This window comes from Pan troglodytes, chromosome 19, assembly GCF_028858775.2.
Source record: "Pan troglodytes isolate AG18354 chromosome 19, NHGRI_mPanTro3-v2.0_pri, whole genome shotgun sequence".
NCBI lineage: Eukaryota > Metazoa > Chordata > Mammalia > Primates > Hominidae > Pan > Pan troglodytes.
The window spans coordinates 15,657,152-15,681,754 of record NC_072417.2 but is presented as its reverse complement, the minus strand read 5'-3'; the positions used below and the strand labels follow the sequence as shown (position 1 = coordinate 15,681,754).

The 24,603-nt window shown below is 39.1% G+C and overlaps 1 protein-coding gene across 1 annotated transcript in view; it reads right to left on the bottom strand.

Moving 5' to 3' along the window:
• The window catches only part of USP6 (ubiquitin specific peptidase 6), a 46,223-nt gene that overhangs the window by 8,704 nt on the left and 12,916 nt on the right, over positions 1-24,603 (bottom strand). Inside the window, 10 exon segments of the mRNA XM_063798234.1 lie at positions 3,285-3,405; positions 4,681-4,767; positions 10,752-10,936; positions 17,570-17,781; positions 19,143-19,254; positions 20,163-20,314; positions 20,758-20,932; positions 21,474-21,647; positions 23,799-23,904; positions 24,162-24,300. Coding sequence (XP_063654304.1) covers positions 3,285-3,405; positions 4,681-4,767; positions 10,752-10,936; positions 17,570-17,781; positions 19,143-19,254; positions 20,163-20,314; positions 20,758-20,932; positions 21,474-21,647; positions 23,799-23,904; positions 24,162-24,300 — 1,463 coding nt within the window.

Here is a 24,603-nt window from a genome sequence, read left to right as displayed (position 1 = left end):
TTAAAAAGGGGAACTTAGAGGAAAATTCTTTTTTTTAGAAAAGGAAATCTGGCTTGGACTTGGGTTATAGACTTCCTTTTTGAGTACAAATTCTGTAGTAACAAGATATTAACTGTCATCATCTTTTGAACTGGTCACTCAAGGAAAAAACTGATGTGCTTCAAAAGGAAACATGCTGTATCATAGTTGTTGGAATGAGTAGAAAAAGGGGTGTATCATATACGATAGTGTTTCCTTTCTCATAGCCAGTTAAATATTATCTCTATTATCTCTACCAGGAATACTTTATGGCCAACCACAAATTAGAGTAAGCTAGTAAAGAATGTTGAATTTTATTGACTATATTTTCTGTGGAACACAGGCTATGGTGCTAGAGGAAGACAGGGAGGAAAGAAGGCTGATAAAAAAACATTTGTGGACTGTACTGACAATAATTTCTATTTATCAGTAAAATTTCCCAAAGTGATAAAGATTCCCTTTACCTCTTGGGATCTATGCTTAGATCCTCTACTACTGTTTAAATAGTCTATAAATTACCTATAGGAACCATCTTCTTTTTCAGAGTTGCTTTAAAGCTCATCTTTAACACAAAACACAGGAAATGAAGTAATAGTTTTCATATAAGACTATTAGAGAGGCCTAAGAATTTGTCTAGTTTAATTTTTTTTTTCTTTTTTGTTTTTTTGTTTTGTTTTGTTTTGTTTTGAGACAGTGTCTTGCTTTGTTACCCAGGCTGGAGTGCACTGGCGAGATCACAGCTCACTGCAGCCTTGATCTCTTGGGCTCAAGCAATCCTCCATCCTCAGCCTCCCAAGCAGCTGGGACTATAGGTGCACACCACCACACCTGGCTAATTTGTGCATTTTTTGTAAAGACAGGGTGACATCATATTGCCCAGGCTGGCATCTAGTTTAATTTTCTACTGAGGAATCTGAGGTCCAAACAGGAGAGAAATGTAAAGGATAAGAGTGATTGCCCCTCTATTTTTTTCTGATTACTAGGTATAATATTCATGTGGAAATTTTGGAAAGCAGAGAAAAATGTAAAAAGGCAGGGAATCCTGTTATATTCTTAATACAAAGGCAACCCACTGTCAAAATATTGGCAGATTTTCTTCTGTCCTTTTTCCTAAATAGTATTTTTTTCAATATTGAAGGTATTATTTCCAGTATATGCAACTTTATGTCTTGTTTTTAAAACAATGTTCACATATCGTAAGCATGTTCCCATAAATGTTAGCAAAAACTCCTAGTAATCATTTTCAACAACTGCATTATATTTTATCCAATGAATACACCATGCTTTATTTAACCATTCCTCTAATGTGAGACAAATATAAGTTGTTAATAACTTTTTACTCTCCTAAAAAATGCTATGATGATATTTGCCTGCAAATTATGGAGTAATTACAGAGTATTCTCCCCTCAGATAAATTCCTAAAAGGGAAATCACTGGAATAAAAAATATAAAGCATATGGGCAATAATCCCAATTTAAACCACAGTATCTCTTTTGTCTACATGACTTTCTAAGCACATGCAGAAACCCTACATGTAGTGGAGCCCAGATTAGGCATATGGCCCCACTCCCTAGCAAGGCATCAACAGCCCTTCGTTTCCATGGTATCCTAAGTGCATCACTGAAAGTGGAAGTAGGGTAAGATTTAACAGGTCACGTAGGCCGTTTCCTATAAGCAGGATGTCCTAAAGAGCTTTTCCGATTGCACATTGGATTTGTTAAAAAGAGGAAGAGATTTATAGAGCCAAATAATTTATCATCATTGACAGTAATGTCAGAATAATGCCCTGTCAGATTTTGTGCTAACAAAGATTTATGAATCTATCAACTCGTAAAATTTTCCCTCCTTGCTAGTGAGCATGATCTAGAACATTAGTTTCTCTTCAGCTTTCTTTAGCTTTAGCCTAGTGATCTTTCATTTGACAAGTATCCACAAATTATACTTATTCCTGGCTAGAAAGGGCTCCCAGGAGCCTCGGTGTGTGGGGCATATTTTGGGATCTAAATAGGAAACTAGGTCTAGAATTGGTAGTTTCCCCAGTCCTCCATAGCATAACAAGACAGAAAAGTCAGTTACCATTATTAACTTATCCAAAGGGAATGCTTTAAAAACTAGTAAAGGAAATTTCCAACTATCAAGAGCCATAAAAATGCAAAAACCACTACAATTCCTCATGTGACTTAAGGAACTCCTTTGACTCTGTTGCTTTTACCTCTCCATCAGATTCTTAATGTCTTTACCTTTCAAATAATATTTGGTTGATTAAAAACTGCCTGAGGCAAATATTTTTAGTTATGGAATTAAAATTATTTCTGAAGCAACATTTTCAAAATTTAAAAATTGCTCTGGCCAGACAGCGACAATAGAAGGATGTGAAGTGTGAAGAGCGGCCATTGAGATGTGCTCTTAGGTACCCAAAATGGAAACATTTCAATCCTTTCTCTAACTGTTCTGATCACTCTGCCTATTAAAGGGAGCAGCTACAGCCCTGGGACACACTTGAACTAAGTAACTGTGGTTACCTGGTTACCAAATGCTGCAACTTCAATAATATTTAACAGAGAGATGCTTATTGATATGTCATGGCCAGACACAGTTTTGTTTCAAGATTTACTTATTAATATTTTTGAAATTTAATGCCTGCTATAGTTTGGATATGGTTTATTTGTCTCCACCAAAATGCATGTTGAAATCTGATTCCCAATGTGGCGTTGTTAGGAGGTGGGGCCTAGTAGGAGGTGTTTGGGTCATAGGGGTGAAACTCTCATAATGGTTGGTGCCATTCTTGCAGTAGTGAGTTCTCTTCTGAGAACTTAGTTTCCAAGAGAGCGGGCTGTTAGAAAGCGAGGATCTTCCTCCTGTTTGGTCCTCCCTCTTGCCTGTGTCTGTTCTCCTTTGCTCTTCTCTGCCATGTTATGATGCAGCACAGAAGTCTTTGCCAGAAGCCAGGACCATGTCCTTGAACTTCCCAGGCTGCCGAATAGTAGTAAGCTAAGTAAACCTCTTTTCTTTGTAAGTTACCAGCCTCACGTACTCTGTTATAGCAACACAAAATGGACAAAGACAATGCCCCAATACAATGAACTCCAGAAGCTGGAAAATGAAAAAGCTCAAGCAAACATATCAATATATTAGGTGCCATAGAGGCTGCCAATGAAGGTTTTTCTGGTTGTTTTTAAATTGTCAAACAGAAATGGCATAATAGTTACACTGGTGGAAATTTCCCATATAAAAACCACCATTTTACGGTGGCCCTAAATACTTACCCTTTCCTGGGATGTTTGATAGCGAAGGTGAAGGGCTGTGGGGTGCCAATCCACAGCAATATAGGCATTTCCAATGAAAGCTCTGTCTTCCCCACAATCAATTTTACAGCCTCTGCAAAATCTAAAAAGGGGGGAAAGATCCACAGAGGAAGAAATAATTATGAAGGAATTTAAATTTTCTTAATAAAAAATATTCTCCCTTCCTACTTTTCTGCTTTCCTCTTGGGCCTCACAATTTGTCATGGGCTTCTAACTTCAGACTCTGATAAATGTAAGGATACTTATTAATAATTATTATCATTTCACGGAATCATGCTTTTCACTTTTCAAGTCTTTATTTTTACAAAGTACTTGATAACCATCTGTTAATCACAGGAAGATGTGAACTTTATGGCAAATAAATGACATGGGAATTGGCTGTTTGAGATACTACAGCATGCAAGAAATTCCAAATTCAGTTATTTAATGCTCTGAGGTAGGACAGTTTATCTGGTATAACACCTAGCTCCTTGTTTGTAAAATGGCAGATTAAATAAATGCATATAAAAGTTTACAGAGGCTGGGCATGGTGTCTCATGCCTGTAATCCCAGCACTTTGGGAGGCTGAGGTGGGTGGATCACCTGAGGTCAGGAGTTCGAGACCAGTTTAACATGGCGAAACCCCATTCCTACTAAAAATGCAAAAATTAGCTGGGTACAGTGGTGTGCAACTGTAGTCCCAGCTACTCGGGAGGCTGAGGCAGGAGAATTGCTTGAACCTGGGAGGCAGAGGTTGCAGTGAGCCAAGATTGAGCCACTGCACCCCAGCCTGGGTGACACAGCGAGACTCCATCTCAAAACAAAACAAAACAAAACAAAAAAGGCGAGGTGAATTTATAGAGTAATAAATGTTTATCACAAGTTATGAATTTGGTATGGACTGTAGTTTATAAAACCAGCTAAGTCTCAAAAGCAAAACTTATCTATTGACCTCAAAAGGAAGTGAAAAACTTTTTTTGAGACAAGAGTTTCACTCTTGTTGCCCAGGCTGGAGTGCAATGGCGCAACCTTGGCTCACTGCAGTCTCTGCCTCCTGGGTTCAAGTGATTCTCCTGCCTCAGTCTCCCAAGTAGCTGGGATTACAGGCACGCACCACCATGCCCCACTAATTTTTGTATTTTTAGTAGAGATGGGGTTTTACCAGGTTAGGCTGGTCTCAAACTCCTGATCTCAGGTGATCCACCCGCCTCGGCTTCCCAAAGTGATGGGATTACAGGCCTGAGCCACGGTGCCCAGCCACAATTCTTAAGTTTCTCATTATTCACTATTTACTTCTCAAAATTGGAAATCTTAGGAAAATTGTATAATATCTAAAGCTGAAATTCTACTAAAGTAATTCTTTTGCAGGTCACTTTACCTATACTGTGGGCACCAAGCACAGGAGTTCCCATCTTTCTGCACAACTCGTAGAGTGAATGGATATTGATAGCCCATACAGTTATCACTGAAACAGAAGAGAACAAAAAGAGTGTAAGAAGCATTTCTGGTTCGAGGTCCAACTCCCTTTCATCTTCTCTTGAAGTAATCCTAGGAAGGGGCATTTGCCACAGCAGTATGCTCATGTTGACAGCTCAATGTTACTTACCCTAATCCATTAGCTGCAGCCCAGTACCAAATACACTCTGGCTTCCCATCCTCTATCTGGGCTTACAGAAGGGTAGACATACGACTGCCAGATGTCTCTAAGGGAGTCCATGTGGCCCACGAAAATTTTACAAGATAAGCTAATCATGAAATCAAATACCAATTATCCTTCATTCTATCCTTAATTCTATCAGAGGATTTAATTCACATTAAACTAAAATAATTAGATCTTTCCATGACAAGAACACTGACACATTGCAGAAAGTTGTATATTTAGAAGTCTTCTTTAATCAGAATCGCTGACGTGGTACATGCTAAGTACTGCCTTAACTACTCAGAGTTATAAGCTACATACCATTTTTGGAGTAACTTCTTTTTTTTATTATACTTTAAGCTTTAGGGTACATGTGCACAACATGCAGGTTAGTTACATATGTGTACATGTGCCATGTTGGTGTGCTGCACCCATCTCACACCAGTTAGAATGGTGATCATTAAAAAGTCAGGAAACAACAGGTGCTGGAGAGGATGTGGAGAAATAGGAACACTTTTACACTGTTGGTGGGACTGTAAACTAGCTCAACCATTGTGGAAGTCAGTGTGGCGATTCCTCAGGGATCTAGAACTAGAAATACCATTTGACCCAGCAATCCCATTACTGGGTATATACCCAAAGGATTATAAATCATGCTGCTAGAAAGACACATGCACACGTATGTTTACTGCAGCACTATTCACAATAGCAAAGACTTGGAACCAAGCCAAATGTCCAACAACGACAGACTGGATTAAGAAAATGTGGCACATATACACCATGGAGTAACTTCTTTTAACTGCCAATGATTATGTCAAGATGGCCTTGTGAATTTTCCAACTTTTAAAAAAATTTACTCATCCTTGCCCTAACAAGGAGCAGTGCAACAATTTATACATATTATCGAAATATAAGCTGTATGTCTTAGATGTATATACAATTCCTACTTGTCAATTATAGTTCAATAAAGCTGGGGGTGGGGGAGAAGGAAGCAATGCAAGGAATATAACATAAGAGTGGCATACTTTACAGCTCATCTGGCAAATGATAGTGGTTATTACATGGGCTATTGAAGGTAATGAAACCATGATAAAGAGTCACTGTAAGGGCAAAAGTGAGAATCACATCTGGCATAAGAGTTCCCATCTTTCTGCATAACTCATCCAGTGAATGATCATTGATAGCCTGTACTGTCTAGTACCATGTCCAACTCAGGCCAGCAATAAGTGAGGAATCAAAAGAAAGATAATGGGATAAAACAATCAAGTAGCACTCTCATAGAAAGCTGTGCAACACTTCTCTTCTAAAAATTTCTTTTACCTTTTTGCTCTAACTGAACGAAGCCTGGCTTTCTTGAGAATCCTGCTCCCCCTGCAGACTTTTTCCTTTTTTTTTTTTTTTTTTTTTGAGACGGGGTATCACTCTGTTGCCCAGGCTGGAGTGCAGTGGCATGATTATGGCTCATAGCAGCCTCCACCTTTCTGGGCTCAGGTGATCCTCCCACATCAGCCTCCCAAGTAGCTAGGATTACAGGCATGCACCACCATACCTGGCTAATTTTTACATTTTTTGTAAAGACAGCATTTTGCCATGTTGTCCAGCCTGGTCTTGAACTCCTGGGCTCAAGTGATCCTCCTGCCTCAGCCTCCTAAAGTGCTGGGATTACAGGCTTGAGTCACCACACCCTACCCTCTGAACTTTTTATTCTCATACATTCCAGAACCTGGAGGTAAAATAGATCTCTTCCTTATTCCTATGCCACTTGTACATGATCTCTTCTTCCTTCCTTTTCTAAAACATTCCAGCTTCTTTGTATCATGTGCTACTGAATCATGCCACCTGCTATTCCTCCTTGGAAGGTACATATCTTCTTTACTCACTACAGATTGCAGCACCTAGTTCACTGTGTTTTTTCTCCACCACTTCTGTTATTATTCTTGGTGACATCAGCATCAATGCAATTAATACAACCGTAACTTGGTCTTCTCTCTTCCAACAATAACTTCCTCCACCCCATATGTAAACCCTCTCCAAATGTCATATTCTAGACCTTGTGAATACAAACTTTTCTACCTCCAAAATCTCAATTCCCGGTATCCTACTTTGCAACCACAACCTCCTATCTTTTTGGGTTACTTACTACTTATTCAAACATCCCTATTCTAATGATTCTTTCACCCAAGAGAAACCTCCAATCGCTGCCCTGAAATCCTCACTTGCCTCTTTACCCACTGTCCCTGAAAATAATCACTCTTCTACATAGACCCTTAATTCTAGGATTTTGTCCATTTAATCTAAAATTTCAAATTTATTGACATAAACACTCAAGAAGTTGAGAACTATGCAATGAAATACCCCATGTATTCTTTACACAACTATAAAAATAATCAACTCCAGGCCACTCTTATTTCATCCATAACTTTACCAAGTACCACTAGAATCAGGTGAGAGCTACCATGCCTGGCTATCTTCTTTAACGTCCAAAGGACCGTTCTCTCTTTAACCCACTCCAATCTCTACTCCTTTATCTATACTAAAATAGATTTCACAAAGATCACCAAAGACCATTTTATCAAATCCAGTGGGCAATTCCCAGTCCTCTGTAGCATTTGAAACAACTATCACTCCTTTCTTGAAGTACTTCCTTCACTTAACTCCTGGTTTTCTTCTTACATTACGGGCTGCTTCTTCTCAATCTCTCTCTCTTTCTCTCTCTCTCTCTCTCTCTCTCTCTCTCTCTCTCTCTCTCCCCCTCTCCCTCCCTCTCTCTCTCTCTCTCTCCCTCTCCCTCCCTCTCTCTCTCTCTCTCTCTCTCTCTCTCTCTCTCTCTCCCTCTCTCTCTTTTGAGACAGAGTCTTGCTCTGTCACCCAGGCTGGAGTACAGTGGTGTGATCTCAGCTCACTGCAACTTCCACCTCCAGGGTTGAAGTGATTCTCATGCCTCAGCCACCCAAGTATCTGGGATTACAGGCACGTACTACCATGCCCGGCTAATTTTTGCATTTTTAGTAGAGACGGGGTTTTGCCATGTTGGGCAGGTTGGTCTTGATCTCCTGGCGTCAAGTGATCGTCCCACCTCAGCCTCCTGAAGCGCTGGGACTACAGGCCTGAGCCACTGCACCCAGCCTCGATCTCTTTTGATGCTTCTTTTTCCCTTTTCAATCTCTAAATGTCGGAATGCATATGAACTCAGTTCAGAGTTCATGTATAGATCATGGGAATCTTCTCTATTTAAATCTCACTCTCTAAATGTTAATCATCTGGTCTCAGGGCTTTAAATACCACCTATTTGTTGATGACATCTATGTTTATATCTCCAGCAGAGGACATTCAAGTGAATTTCACACTTGAATATATAATAGACTTCTTGAATTTAACTTGATTCCTGTCTTTTCTTGCCAAAATCTGCTCCTTCTCCAGTTTTCCTTTTTCCATTAAATGGTACCACCATTCACAAACAATTGTTCAGGGTAAAAAGCCAGCCTGGGCCGGGTGCAGTGGCTCACGCCTGTAATTCCACCACTTCGGGAGGCTGAGGTGGGATCATGAGGTCAGGAGATCGAAACCATCCTGGCCAACATGGTGAAACCCTGTCTCTACTAAAAATACAAAAATTAGCTGAGTGTGGTGGTGTGCACCTGTACTCCCAGCTACTCGGGAGGCTGAGGCAGAAGAATTGCTTGAACCTGGGAGGCAGAGGTGCAGTGAGCTGAGATCATGCCACTGCACTCCAGCCTGGCGACAGAGCAAGACTCCATCCCGCCCCCACACCCCCACCCCAGAAAAAAGAAGTCAGCCTGGATTCCTCTTTCCCTATACTCCACATCCAATTCATTAGCAAGTGCTGGGAAAAGCCCACATCTAGAAGCTTTTTAATTCAATTACTTCACTTCAAATTTAATCTTGTCCAACTTTCATCTTTACTAAACAAAACATTCATTAACTAAACTGCTTATCTATTATTTGCAGTTTTCCTTTACGATTTATTTAAATCTTAAATACTTTAAATAATTATTTAAATAACTTATTTTGGCTGGGCGCAATGGCTCATGCCTGTAATCCCAGCACTTTGGGAGGCTGAGGCGGGAAGATCACTTGAGGTCAGGAGTTTGAGACCAGCCTGGCCAACCTGGTGAAACCCTGCCTGTACTAAAAATACAAAAACTAGCCAGGCGTGGTGGCAGGCACCTGTAATTCCAGCGACTCAGGAGGCTGAGGCAGGAGAATCGCTTGAACCCGGGAGGTGGAGGTTGCGTTGAGCCAAGATCACACCACTGCACTCCAGCCTGGGTGACAGAGCGAGACTCCGTCTCAAAAAAATACAAAATAAAAATAAATAAATAACTTATTTAAGTAAAGATTTATTTAAATCTTTAAATTTAAATCTGGCCAGGTGTGGTGGCTCACACCTGTAATACCAGTACTTTGGGAGGCTGAGGTAGATGGATCACTTGAGGCCAGGAGTTTGAGATCAGCCTGGCCAACATGGTGAAACCCAGTCTCTACTAAAAATACAAAAATTAGCTGGGTGTGGTTGCGAGCATCTGTAATCCCAGCTACTCAGGTGTCTGAGGCATGAAAATCACTTGAACCTGGAGGCGGAGTTTGCAGTGAACCAAAATCACACCACTGCATTCCAGCCTGGGTGACAAATTAAGAATGTCTCAAAAAAAAAAAAAAGATGTATTTATCCTAAGCCCTACCCTAATCATCAAAAGACCCCACATCATAACAAATAAGTAAAGAACTTTTTTTAGTTACCATAAAACAGAACTCTCATTTGTACCATGATGGCAAGAAAATGATCTACAGGCTGGGTGAGGTGGCTCACGCCTGTAATCCCCGCACTTTGGGAGGCTGAGGCAGGTGGATCACCTGAGGTTGGGAATTTGAGACCAGCCTGACCAACATGGAGAAACCCCATCTCTACCAAAAAAACAAAATTAGCCAGGCATGGTGGTGCATGCCTGTATCCCAGCTACTCAGGAGGCTGAGGCAGGAGAATCGTTTGAACCCGGGAGGTGGAGGTTGCAGTGAGCCAGGATCGTGCCATTGCACTCCAACCTGGGCAACAAGAGCAAAACTCTGTCATAAAGAAAAGAAAAAAAAAAAAGAAAAGAAAATGATCTACAATTTGATTGAGATAAAAATAAGACATCATCACAATCCCAAAAATTATTCAGAGTAAATGCATTTACTAATCAAATAGAACAGTGGTAGGAAAAAGGGAAAGAAAACAGAAAATGTTAATTATTTTTATCTAGATTTATGAAATTACTTCACGTTAAAATGACATGGTAAGGGAAAAAGAAAAAAGAATGACATGGTATGGAAATAATCCAACAGAATTATTTTTTGTATCATGAGACTTTTCAGAGTTCATGTATGCAGTTGCTCTCATTCTGAATTTCAGAGGACTGAGATTATACACATTTCCTGGTGAATTCATACTCTCTACTTCTGCAACACAGAAGACAAGGATATTACTTGAAGCATTAGCAGGACGAATCCAGGCAGAAGATTAGAGAATGGAAGGATTATTAGACACTAGAATGTTTGGCAAAAGGAAGCTGTATCGTCCCTCCTACTCCAAATATCAAGCCAAATGGTTGAATTGTATGCTCTCTGAGTGGTTCTTCCAAAATAAAGTATTTATTTAAAATAAATACTTTAAATAATTATTTAAATAACTTATTTTGGCTGGGCGCCAAACTTGACATGGGCTGGGCCCTATCAGTCATGTAGAATTCATATAAATTATTTTTCTAGAGTTTGGAAACCACAGGTTTAGATGGATCCCCTGAACTCACCGATCCTGGGCATGAATACTAGCTTCCTGAGGTGGGAGTGGTCTTGCTAACCAGGATACTTGAATCCAAACCGCATCATATAGGTCTTTCTTCCGGGTATGCACAGTGCATGGAACAATCAATGGCATTCCAAAGAGGCTGGGGCGATTCTCCTGAGGTGACAGGAAATACAGTTCTGTCCTCATCTGTATGTACAAACGAGAATAGAGAGTTGAGAAGACAGGCCTCTGATTCCTCCCTTTAGTTCTTCTAACTCTGCCAATGATAGGCATTATCACCATTTCAAATTAGTCACTATCACATTCTTCTCTATGTTTATAAAACCATCTTTATTGACACAAAGAGAACGGTTACAGTGGAGTCATTAAAAGCACTGAGGTATTGCCAGTTTTAGAGTTGTTGCCTATTCTATCAAACTTGGGTTTCAGCAATTAATATATTCAAACCAGAGTTTTCTCTGATAAACATTTCTCACATACACTGAATCACATGTAAAAACTAGTAATAGCTTCATAGCTAAAGGCTTTTAAACAATTGAGACTCTTTCTTTCTCCAGAAAATATGCCAGTAAGCTGGGTGTGGTAGCTCACGCCTGTAATCCCAGCACTTTGGGAGGCTGAGGCAAGAGGATCCCTTGATCCCAGGAGTTTGAGATCAGAATGGGCAATGTAGGGAGACCCCATCTCTATAAAGAAATAAATACAATTAGCTGGGCATGGTGGCATGTGTCTGTAGTCCCACCTATACAGGAGGCTGAGGTGGGAGGATTGCTTGAGTCTGGCAAGTTGAGGGTACAGTGAGCTGTGATCGTGCCACTACATTCCAGCCTGGAAGGTAGAGTGAGACCTGTCTCAGAAAAAGAAATGAAAAGATGCCAGTGGGGGAAAAAAAAAAAAAAAGACTATCTCAACTATAGTTTTCTAGGGATAAACTGTCGATAGTGGTTGTTGGAGTGGCAATTCCCAAAGTTTCGGAGATTTGTGAAACCTAGTAATTCTATTTTGTAACAAGCTTATCCACCTTCCTAAAAGCAGTTAAGTGATTTTAATCTTTTTTGTTTGTTTGTTTTTTAAATACAGGATAGGATAAAAGTAAGGTAAAAATTTTAAAAATTTGCTTTGAGTATGTTAAAGAGATATTTATGATATTCCTTAATATAGAGATACTGCACAGAATTATCCTGGAAATGGCTGTTTAATAAACATTTAGTATAATGGAATGGTTGGTGGGAGTTCAAGGTTATCCAAAGCTGCTGAACCTTTGAATATTTAATTCTCTAAGAAGTTTGGTATTTATTGAGTAATTAGAAAAGCTAAATCAACAACTTATCAACTCACTAAGGGTTAAGTTAGCTAGTTTCTAAGTAAAAAGACCCTTCTTTATTCAGATTATTAAGCATTTTATTTTGCCATTTTCATTTAAGCTTAAATACATAATTTTAAGACCCTATTTCATATGTTACTATTATTATGAGACCCAGAGAAATCCAGACAGAGTTCAGTACAAACATTTCACAAAATTTTAAAACATAGCTAAACCCACACAATTTTCATCCTCTCATTAAGGAATTTCTCCTAGTGCCCTAGGGCCCATACTTTCTCAGTTACTACTGAGATAAATTCTACTCCCAGTTATTAACATGGTTAGAAACTTCAAGCCAGGGCCAGGTGCAGTGGCTCATGCCTATAATCCCAGCACTTCGGGAGGCCAAGGCAGGCAGATCATGAGGTCAGGAGTGCGAGACCAGCCTGGCCAATATGGTGAAACCCTGTCTCTACTAAAAATACATAAATTATCTGGGCATGGTGGCACGCGCCTGTAGTCCCAGCTACTTGGGAGGCTGAGGCAGGAGAATCACTTGAACCCAGGAGGCAGAGAGTACAGTGAGCCGAGATCGTGCTATTGCACTCCAGCCTGGGCAACAACAGCAAGAATCTGTCTCAAAAAAAAAGAAAAAGAAAGGAACTTTAAGCCAACGGCTACTAATTCAGAGAAAAATAAAAATCAGAGGTAAAAGGGTACATTTCTGGCTGGATGTGGTGGCTCATGCCTGTAATTCCAGCACTTTGGGAGGCCAAGGTGGGTGGATCACCTGAGGTCGGGAGTTCAAGACCAACCTAACCAACATAGAGAGACCCTGTCTCTACTAAAAATACAAAATTAGCTGGGCGTGGTGGCGCATGCCTGTAATCCCAGCTACTCGGGAGGCCGAGGCAGGAGAATCACTTGAACACAGGAGGCGGAGGTTGTGGTGAGTTGAGATCGTGCCACTGCACTCCAGCCTGGGCAACAAGAGTGAAACTCCATTGCAAAAACAAAAAAAAGTACATTTCAAATAATTATCACAAAGCAACTAGCTTTCCGTTATCACTGAGTTTAAGAAACAGAATATAGTGAGCACTCAAAAGCCTCCCATTTGCTTCCTCCAAATCACAAATTCTCCCTTCCTCACAAAGGTAACTATTATTCTAAATGTTACAGTAATCACTTTCTTGCTTTCCTTTACAGTTTTATATCCTATGCAGAAGTAAATAAACACTAGATTTCATTTTCCCTGTTTTAAAAGTTTTTATATTTATAAATAGAATTACTTAATTCATTTTTTTTGTTTGTTTTTTGAAACAGGGTCTAGCTCTGTCATCGAGGCTGGAGCATAGCGGTGTGATCTCAGCTTGCTGCAACCTCCACTTTCTGGGCTTGAGAGATTCTCTTGCCTCAGCCTCCTGAGTAGCTGGGACTACAGGTGTGTGGCACCACACCGGCTAATTTCTGTATTTTCTGTAGAGATGGGGTTTCACCATGTTGCCCAGGCTGGTCTTAAACTCCTGGGCTCAAGCAATCGGCCCACCTCAGCCTCCCAAAATGCTGAGATTACGGGTGTGAGCCACTGTGCCTACCCTAATTCTTTTTTGTCTGGCTTCTTTCCATCAACATTAGGTTTACGAGATTCATTTATACTGGATATAACTACAAATCCATTCATTTTCATTCCTGTATAATGTTCTTTTATCTTAATATACCTCAACTTCCCAATCCCTTCTACAACTAATGGACATGTAATGTTTTCATTTTGGGGCTACTATAGATAATGCTGCTATGAATATTCTTGTGCATCTCTCCTGGTACACATATCTTTTGGGTGGATACCTACAGGTAGAACTGCTTATCTTTAACTAGAAAATTGTATTCCAAAGTAGTTGTATTAATTTATATTCTCATCAGCATGGTATGAGAGTTCCTGTTGCTCTACTTAGCAACCCTGTCAGTCTGTTTAATTTTACCTGTTCAGATGAGTGCACTGATATCATAATATTGTTTTAATTTACATTTCACTGATTACTAGTGTCATTGATCACTTTTTTTTTTTTTTTGAGACGGAGTCTCGCTCTGTTGCCCAGGCTGGAATGCAATGGTGTCATCTCAGCCCACTGCAACCTCTGCCTCTGGGGTTCAAGCGATTCTCCTGCCTCAGCCTCCCAAGTAGCTGGGACTACATGCACCCACCACCATGCCCAGTTAATTTTTGTATTTTTAGTAGAGACGGAGTTTCACCATATTGGCCAGGCTGGTCTTGAACTCCTGACCTTGTGACCCATCCGTCTCATCTCGGCCTCTCAAAGTGCTGGGATTATAGGCATGAGCCACCGCACCCAGCCAAGTTATCAATTTTAATGAAGTCCAATTTAATCTTTTCTTTATATGCGTAATGTCAGGAATGAATTCACCATTATTATCTTCCAAGGGCTGTTTCATTGTTTTGCTTTCAAATTTAGCTCTATAGACCACCTGAAATTGTGGTGAAAGGTAGGTGCCAAGTTTCATATGGATATCTAATTGTCCCAGCACCACTTGCTGAGAAAACTTTCTCTCACCACCCTGCAATGTTCTCTTTGTTATAAATCAGGTGTTCATACATTTGTGAACTGGTTTCTGGGCTCTCTATTCTATCCCAGTTGTCTATTTGTCTTTTCTTGTACCACTATGACATTATTTTAAGTATCATATCTTTGTGAAATAAATCTTGATATCTGGATGATATCCAATCTTGATGATATCCTCATACCTTATTCTTCTTCAAGAGTATCTTGGCTATTCCTGGTGCTTTGTATTTCCACATATGAGAATCAGCTTATCAACTCACACACCACACACACACACACACACACACACACAGACTTTGCATTTTTATTGGGATTGTGCATTAAGTCATCTGTAGATTAGTTTGTAGAGAACTGACATCTTAAAATATCGAGTCTTCTAATCCATGAACATGGTTTATTCCTTCCAATATTTAAGTCTTTAATTTCTATCAATATTTTATTTTCTATATAGATGTCTTATGTGTCATTTTTAAAGTTTATTCCTAGGTACTTAATTTTTTTCTCAGCATTTAATTTTTTTGATACTAAGATAAATAATATCTGTAGTTGAGTTGAATGGTCATCCCTAAAACAGTATATCCATGTTCTAACCCCTGGAACCAGTAAATGTGACCTAATTTGGTAAAAGGATGTTTGTAGATATAATTAAGTTGAGGATGTCAAGATGAGATCATCCTGGATTATCTGGGTGGGCTCTAAATTCAGTGATAAGTATCCTTATCAGAGAAAGACAGAGAGAAGGAGAAGGCCATGCGAAGAGGCAGGGATTGCAGTTATGTAGTCACAAGCCAAAGAATGCCTGGAGCCACCAGAGGTTAGAAGAGACAAGCAAGTATTCTCTCCTAGAACCTTTGGAGGAAGGCCCCACCCTACTGAAACCTTGGTTTCAGACTTCTGGCCTCCAGAAGGTGAAAGAATAAATTTCTGGGCTGGGTGCAGTGGTTCACACCTGTAAACCCAGCACTTTGGGAGGGCGAGGCAGGCAGATCACGAGGTCAGGAGATCAAGACCATCCTGGCCAACATGGTGAAACCCCATCTCTACTAAAAATACAAAAATTAGCCAGGCATGGTGGCGTGTGCCTGTAGTCCTAGCTACTCGGGAGGCTGAGGCAGGAGAATTGCTTGAACCCAGGAGGTGGAGGCTGCAGTGAACCGAGATTGCACCACTGCACTCCAGCCTGGGTGACAGAGCGAGACTCCATCAAAAAAAAAAAAAAAAAGATATATTTCTGTTGTTTAAAGCCACTAAATTTATGGTAATTTGTTATAACAGTCCTAAGAAACCAATACGGTAGTACCTTTTTTACAATTTCATTTTCTCTTGTTGCTGCTATACAATCAATTTACTTGATCTAGAAGCCCTAATTTCCTTTCCTTTATTTTATTTATTTATTTATTTATTTATTTTTTTAGACGGAGTTTCGCTCTTGTTGCCCAGGTTGGAGTGCAATGGCACAATCTCAGCTCACAGCAACCTCCACCTCCCAGGTTCAAGCGATTCTCCTGCCTCAGCCTCCTGAGTAGCTGGGACTACAGTCGTGTGCCACCATGCCTGGCTGACTGTTGTATTTTTAATAGAGACGGGGTTTCACCATATTGGCCAGGCTGGTCTCGAACTCTTGACCTCATGATCCACCTGTCTCAGCCTCCCAAAGTGCTGGGATTACAGGCATGAGCCACTGCACCCGGCCTTTCCTTTCCTTTATAAAATTAGGACACTAAAGTCCAAAGAGCTCAATCAGCTATCTAGTGGCAGAATTAGAACTAAAACATAGGTTGCTAAATTCCTAGTTCAGTGCCCTTTCTACTCTACCAAGTTGCCACTATACCCGAAGACTACCTCTTTAACAATTATCCACTGACCACAGTTTTCAAACCTTCCTTTTTCTTTTTTACCAAAGAGTCAACCTTTAATGCAATAGTTATATATTAGACTATCAAGAAAGGAATTATGCACAACTTGATTTTGCCAAAGAACATTCTTGTGTCCTCTAAGAAAAAAAAAGCAAAACCCAAAACAAAAAACTTTTCCAAAGCCATCCGCATTTATGTGGCAGTGAAAATGTACATACCTACATAAACACTCAGGAAACATAAATTTTGTGTGTGTTGGTTTTTGTTTTTTTCTAATTTTTTTAGAGACAAGGTCTCACTTATTGCCCAGGTTGGAGTTGAGTGGTTATTTACAGGTGTGAGCATCATAGCATATTATAGCTTCAAAATCCTGTCCTCAAGGGATCCTCCTAAACATGTCTGGCTTAGGAGATACTTTGTTTTTGTTTTTGTTTTTGTTTCTTTTTGAGATGAAGTCTCGTTTTACCACCCAGGCTGGAGTGCTGTGGCACAATCTTCACTCACTGCAACCTCTGCCTCCTGGGTTCAAGCAATTCTCCTGCCTCAGCCTCTCAAGTAGCTGAAACTACAGGCGCATGCCACCATGCCCAGCTAATTTTTGTATTTTTAGTAGAGATGGGGTTTCACCATGTTGGCCAGGCTGTTCTCGAACTCCTGACCTCAGGTGATCCACCTGCTTCAGCCTCCCAAAGTGTTGAGATTACAGGTGTGAGCCACTGCACCTGGCCAGGAGACACAAATTTTTAAAGAAAGTAGTACTCAGATGTGCTGACTATCCTGTTGCCTCTTAATATACGGATAAGGAATGTCATTTCATACATTAGCCACCATGAGTAATACTAAATCCTGGCTCTGATCACTTATATTAGCATACATAATACATTGAAAATGCATTCACAGCAACAGATTTTGAGGACAGGATAGAAAAGTAAAAAAATAAAATTTGTAAAAGTATTAAATTTTTAAAAATTAAAGAAAAAAGAGAAGAAAATGCATTCAATGATGTTGCAAAGACAGAAAATGGCTATTTCACAAATGACACTAGCAAGACTGGCAGTGAGTTGCCTAACATTTAACTAACCATTTTTCGGTGGACTGCAATGATGTAACCTGTAAAGGGGCTGTCAGGAAGAGATGGCATGTGACCATTAACCATTCCATTTGTGAAGTTCTTCTCAGTTCCACATGGCACAACCGTGTTTGGCATTCCATTGGGGATGAATATTGGTTTGGGTAGGTCCCCATTGGTAGTTAGGGTGAACATTCCATTTGTAGATGGTGAAGAGGAGAAATCTACAAATTCAAAGATAAGTACAGCATCATAAGCTTGTGGTATTTTCATCTTTGCTCTTTTCTCAAGTATCCTGAGGACCAGAGACAGTGTAGTCTCTTAACACAGGGCAGGGAGAAATCATAGTATAAATAATTCTAGATTTATTGGAAGATTTTAATTTCCAGTTTTACTTCCCTAACTCACACTTTTGACCAAATGAAAAGGAAAGAGTAACTGCTGGAAACTATTAAGCAGAATTTTTGCAGAAACCTGTATCAGCACCATGTTGTAGCACACAAACAGTTCTACCACTTGTTTTCTTTTCCTTCTGTTCGCCTTTGAAGACACTGTCCAATACAGTAACCTCTACCCAGATGTTGCATTTAAAATTTAAATTAGGCTGGATGAGGCAGCTCACATTTGTAATCCTAGCACTTTAGGGGGCTGAAGTAGCAGATCCCTTGAGCCCAGGAGCTAGTGACCAGCCTAGGCAACATGGTGAAAACCCATCTCTACAAAAGATACACCATAGCTGGGCATGGTGGTACACATTTGTAGTCCCAGCTTCTTGGGAGGCTGAGGTGGGAGGATTGCTTCAGCCCATAAGGCAGAGGCTGCAGTGAGCCAAGATGATGCCACTGCACTCCAGGCTGGGTGACAGAGTGAGACCCTTTCTCCAAATAAATAAATAAAATAAAATAAAAATTAAAAATGCATTATTCTCAGTCACACTAGCCACATCTCGAGCTCTTAACAGTCCACGTGACTGGTGGATACTGTATTGGATGGCAAAGATCACAGAAGTTTCCACCACTGCAGAATTCTATTAGACAGTGATACTCTAAATTAAAACTAAAATTAGATCATCCACCAACTCACCGTCAGGACTATCTACCTACTACACGTCAATGAAGGGAGCCTCATAAAGCCCTTTATAGTTGGGGAATTAGCCTAATTAACCTAATTGTAAGTAATATAAAGAACAGACAAAGCATACTAGTGGCTAAAAGACTCAGTGAGTGATCACATTAAATTACATATAATATTGGATTTCTTTCTAGCTATATCTATTATTTATATTTTCTGGTAGTATGTTCCTCTCATACTAGCTGTTGCCACGTTAGTATTAGATAAAAGTTCAAAGAGATCTGAATTCCAAGAGTATATTAGCTAACGACTACCTATCTAACTGAAGTCACTTGGGTTCTCTAAATTTTAGGTTTCTCATTGAAAAAATATGGAATAATCAGTAAGGTTTCCCTTGAGTTCCAAAGTTCTTCTGCTATAACATCCTCAGCATGAACAAATATAAAAAAGATGACAACTCTTAGACAAATATTTAAAGGTGCAGTCATGAGAAGGAGTTCTAGTTCTATCTTACCTATCTGTGTTGGACTAGAAGCTGAAATTGGAGACGCAGGGACAGGAATTTCAAATGCACACAAAAATCCGCTCACTGAGAGTTGTACTTTTTGGTTATCCTGAGGAAAGTTCTACAGAAACAGCAGCAAGATGAGAAGGGGGAGACGTTTCAGATAAAAAGGAAAAGTTCTCTCTCTAATGTATTTCAAAAGAATGTCTTAGGTCCTTTCATCCATAAAACCAACGAGATGATTGAATAATTTTTCAACTACATAAAGGATGAATGCTTGATAAAAATAACTGAAAACTAATCTCAATTGTTGAACTATTATCTCTTTTCACAGGAAGAAGTGTGTTGTATATGACTGACTTCTTCAGTTTTGTCCTTTGTCTCAGGGATCTAAATTCCAACCCTCAGAGACGCCATTGTTGCATTTCATATTAAGAAAATGTCAATGAGGTGAGAGTGTGTTCAGAAATCCCAAAGATGAATATAAATAATACCAGTTGCAGGAGCTTAATTTAGAGTAAGCAATATATTTATTAGATTATTTGTTTCCCCAGCTGGTTTGTAGAAAGACATGATTGGTGTCAATTTGTCTTTACTCTTAATTTCTTAGTGTGTTAAAAGACCAAGTATATATATTCGTAAATACATAAAATGCTTTAACCTAGGAAGAATTCTAGTAACAGTGGTAATATAGAAGAGCTGTGAAGTGTAACAGCAGCAGTCTTTGGTAATAGCAGCAGTCTTTGGAGGAAACCTATACTATAGTGACACAGCTAAAACACTCCATATAGGCAGCCTTACATATTTCCCTTCTTCAAAAATACCACCATCAGTATTATCCCTTTATTCTGGTAGAAAACTCTTTTAAGTTTCTGGGTTGGAAAACTTGGCATTTTTTGTTGTTGTTCAGTTTTCGTTATGTTTTAGTATCTCTCTTGGTCACATAACCTAACAACTGATCATCATAATTGAGAAAAATGTCATCTTTGAAGGATAGAATCAAAAGTTTCTTAGAGTAGTTAACATTACCTTTATGTTGGAATCATGTACTTCTGCTAGTAGGATTTGTTCTGAATTAAGTCCACAGAGATCCCTCAGCTGTTTTTTTAAACCTGTGTACTCTTCATCCATATTCAGTCTTAGTCCATACCGTACAGGGGTAATACCATCTAACTTAATCACTAGTAAAGAGAAAAGATCTTTTATCAGTAAAATGCAGGTTTCATTGAAAGCCTTAAATGCTGTGTACAGATATATCTGACCTGTAAATATAATAGCAAATATTTCAGCCTAGAATTTTTATTTTATGGGTAAACACTAAAACAGATGGTACTTAGGGATAATATTAAGTGAAATCAGTATTTTTTTGGTGTTCATCTGACATAAAAGTGTGAGTGGCTTTGCAGGGTTTTAAAGAGAGTTGCTGGCATATTTGAAACCAAAAAAACATGCCCCAATCTACATCTTTCAAACCTCAAGTCATGCCTAAAATTAGGTTGCTCGATTATAATATGCTGACTACCAGTCTTTATTTGTAAACAAATAACTATGCTTACAAATTCAGGCTATTTAAATAAAGTAAATTTAATGGAATCAAGTAATTTTTCAGAACTTTGTGACCTACCTGTTATTTCTAAGTCCATGTAACTGTCCATTGGTAGTGGCAAAGACAAAAAATTGAAAGGGTCAAATCGGACACTTATATGCCCACATGTCTTGCATTTGACTTGAGATCTTAGCTGCCCATGGAACAAATCCACAATAATTGATCTATTTCTTCTTAGATGGTTGTCCCAGGCCTAGCAATAAAAAAGATGAGAATTTTCTCTCAAAATCCAAAAGAGAGGCATTTCTATATAAATTCACAGAAACTGGTTAAATATATTGGATTTAAAAGTAAAGAATATAATCCTTATTCTTCATTTAACATAAAATATTAAATTGAGATGGAAAATCCTATTTTTCATTTGTTCTTATCAAGGTAACAATGGTAAATATTAAAGTTATTTGTCCATTAATAAGTATAAAGAATGCCTATTGGTCACTGTATGCATTACTTTAGCAATTACAGGGACTCTTTAAATTCCACTGGATAATTATTCCTACATCCAGTCCCATAAAGTTTACAATGTGAAATGGCAACAGTTTTCTATATTCATTAAAGGTATTTTTGTTTTGGCATTATCACATAACAATTAAGCATAGAAATAGAAATTCCTTAATTTTTGCAGTAAAATTCTGATCTCAGAATAGTTTAGTTTGCATTTAAGTTGTGCTACATGTATTTGTGGCCAGAACATTTTGTCTATTGCTTACATTAGAAACTCAAAACTGACAAACCTCTGCAGCTACTTCCCAGTCTGGTCGCCCATCACTGTCCTTCAGTTCCACATATGGCTTTTCATGGACTCGGTTGAGATCTTCATGAAGACCATCCAAGAGAAAAGCCAGAAGTTCTTGGGAGTCTTGTTGCTGAAACCCATCAAACCTGGGAGCATATTTTGCTATGGTCCGCTATAAATATAAGAGAAGTCACAGTCATTATTTCCTACCCATAAAATTGGGAATGAACATGTCCTATAATCCAATCAGAGCCATTGTAAGAAAATAAATAGTATAGTACTTAGTCTGCCACCATTTCAACAAATGTATTTTGGATAATCATGAAATCTTTTGAATCTTAATGTCAAATGACCAAAAAAAAAAAAAAAAAAAAAAAAAAGAGAAGTATTTTGGCCAATACTGTGTCCTCAGTTCAGTATCATGTAAGCAAACTGTTCTTCAGGCACATAGATGTTATTTAAGACAGAAATATTAAAACAGCATTTGCTCACATGGAAAGACATCCTGTTCTATAATGTTTTACACATTTTTATATGCATATAAAATATGTATATTTTACAGGTACATAATATATACATAACATGCATAAAATAATGTGTATATAATAATACATAGCATGTATAAAATAATATGTGTATATATTATTTTATATAATGTAATGTTGTCTTCAACAATTACATTTTCTGGTCTTGTTGCATCCTAACTTTTATTAACTGCATTAGAATTATTTAGAGGATATAAATTAATTAGAATAGTGCCTGGCAAGAGGTAAGTAGTCAAATGTGTAGCTGTTATAGTTAATAATTTGTAATATAAAAAGCTTTTGCTTTGTATTTAAATAAAAATAATGAATAATCCTAACTTCACCAAAATCTACTACATGTGATATTAATATAAAACTTATATTCATTAGTTTCATTCATTCATTCTTCTACTTTTTTTTCTTTTTGGAGACAGAGTCTTACTCTGTTGCCCAGGCTGGAGTGCAGTGGTGCGATCTTGGCTCATTGCAAACACCACATCCCAGGTTCAAGCATTTCTCGTGCCTCAGCCTCCCAAGTAGCTGGGATTACAAGCATGCACCACTAACCACTATGCCTACCTAATTTTTTTTTTTTTTTTTTTGATCATTCTTGGGTGTTTCTCGCAGAGGGGGATTTGGCAGGGTCATAGGACAATAGTGGAGGGAAGGTCAGCAGATAAACAAGTGAACAAAGGTCTCTGGTTTTCCTAGGCAGAGGACCCTGCGGCCTTCCGCAGTGTTTGTGTCCCTGGGTACTTGAGATTAGGGAGTGGCGATGACTCTTAATGAGCATGCTGCCTTCAAGCATCTGTTTAACAAAGCACATCTTGCACCGCCCTTAATCCATTTAACCCTGAGTGGACACAGCACATGTTTCAGAGAGCACAGGGTTGGGGGTAAGGTCATAGATCAACAGGATCCCAAGGAAGAAGAATTTTTCTTAGTACAGAACAAAATGAAAAGTCTCCCATGTTTACTTCTTTCTACACAGACACAGCAACCATCCGATTTCTCAATCTTTTCCCCACCTTTCCCCCTTTTCTATTCCACAAAACCGCCATTGTCGTCATGGCCCGTTCTCAATGAGCTGTTGGGTACACCTCCCAGACGGGGTGGTGGCCGGGCAGAGGGGCTCCTCACTTCCCAGTAGGGGCGGCCGGGCAGAGGCGCCCCTCACCTCCTGGACGGGGCGGCTGGCTGGGCGGGGGGCTGAGCCCCCCACCTCCCTCCCGGACGGGGCGGCTGGCCGGGCGGGGGGCTGATAATTTTTTTTAGTAGAGACAGGGTTTTGCCATGTTGCCCAAGCTGGTCTTGAATTCCTGGCTTCAAGTGATCCACCCACCTCGGCCTCCCAAAGTGCTGAGATTACAGGCGTGAGCCCCTGCACCCAGCCTACTTCTTTGTATTCTACAGATATAACTATCTTAGTTATGCTGAAAATGTATTGGATTGGATGTAATTAATAAGACTCTGAGGTCCACCTTGCAGTTAGAATACTGCTAATAGTGAAGTATTACCAAAAAAGGTTTACTCTTCATATAAGATGTTTGACAAATTAGTAAAATGAATGACATCCCAAATTTAGAGTGTACCTTTGGTCTTTATCCTACCCACTGCATATACAGTAGTATTTTGCAAATATTTAAACAAGCAAAAGAGTTTGGCCTCTTGTTTATACCAAGTAAAGGATCCAAAAATGTTCATTAAGCTAAAAGGCTAAACACAAAAAACAAGTAGAGAAAAATGATTAAACAACTATTTAGGAATTAAATACTTTTATATTATTTTAACCTGCTTACCTGAAGCTTTAATGGGGCAACACTCTTCTGAGTTCCACTCCAGAGTTCCTGCACTAAATCACCATAGCATTTAGCCATATGCCCCTTCATACCAATGGGATTTGTCCTAGAAGTTTGAGAGGAAAATTTGTTGCCAAAGATTCTCATAAATCACAATCATGTGGGCACAAAGATGCCTAGCATCTCACATCAAAATATCTTTTCTTTTTGAAACAAGAGATGTATTCCTTGGCCTATTTCATATTAAATAGGGCAAATAAGATAAAATCTTTCTCCCGCAGGGTGAAAAAAGAGGAAATTTAGGTGATAGTGGGTTTATATCAAAGTCACAGGTTAAGAGGCCAGTGACTCAAGAAAGTTTACCTGTTGAGTTCATAAAGATGTCTCCCTGAGATAAAATACTGTGTCAGTGGCTGTGTGTTACTAACGCACTGGATGCTTGAGTTCATGAAGCATGTGTTTCCCAGGTTGCTTAGACCTGTGGCTCCCTTTTCTGTGGGAACTGGAACAAACAATATGAGAACCAAAGCTTAGCTGTAGTAATATGCCATGGCACAAACAGTTACTTATATTCAATGAAAAGATTTTTTATAACTCTCATAATCAGCTAAATGGTGCTAATAATTCTCTAGCAGGTCTTTGAAATGCTAGAGAAGGCTTTTCATGGTATGTCTGGCAACAGTGATGATCCATGCTCATTTGTAACCCAGAAGCAGCAATTATTCTTTTTAATTGCTATGATTTTTCAAAATAATTCAAACAATTCTTCTTCTAGCATGTCTTTTAAAACATATAAATTATTTAA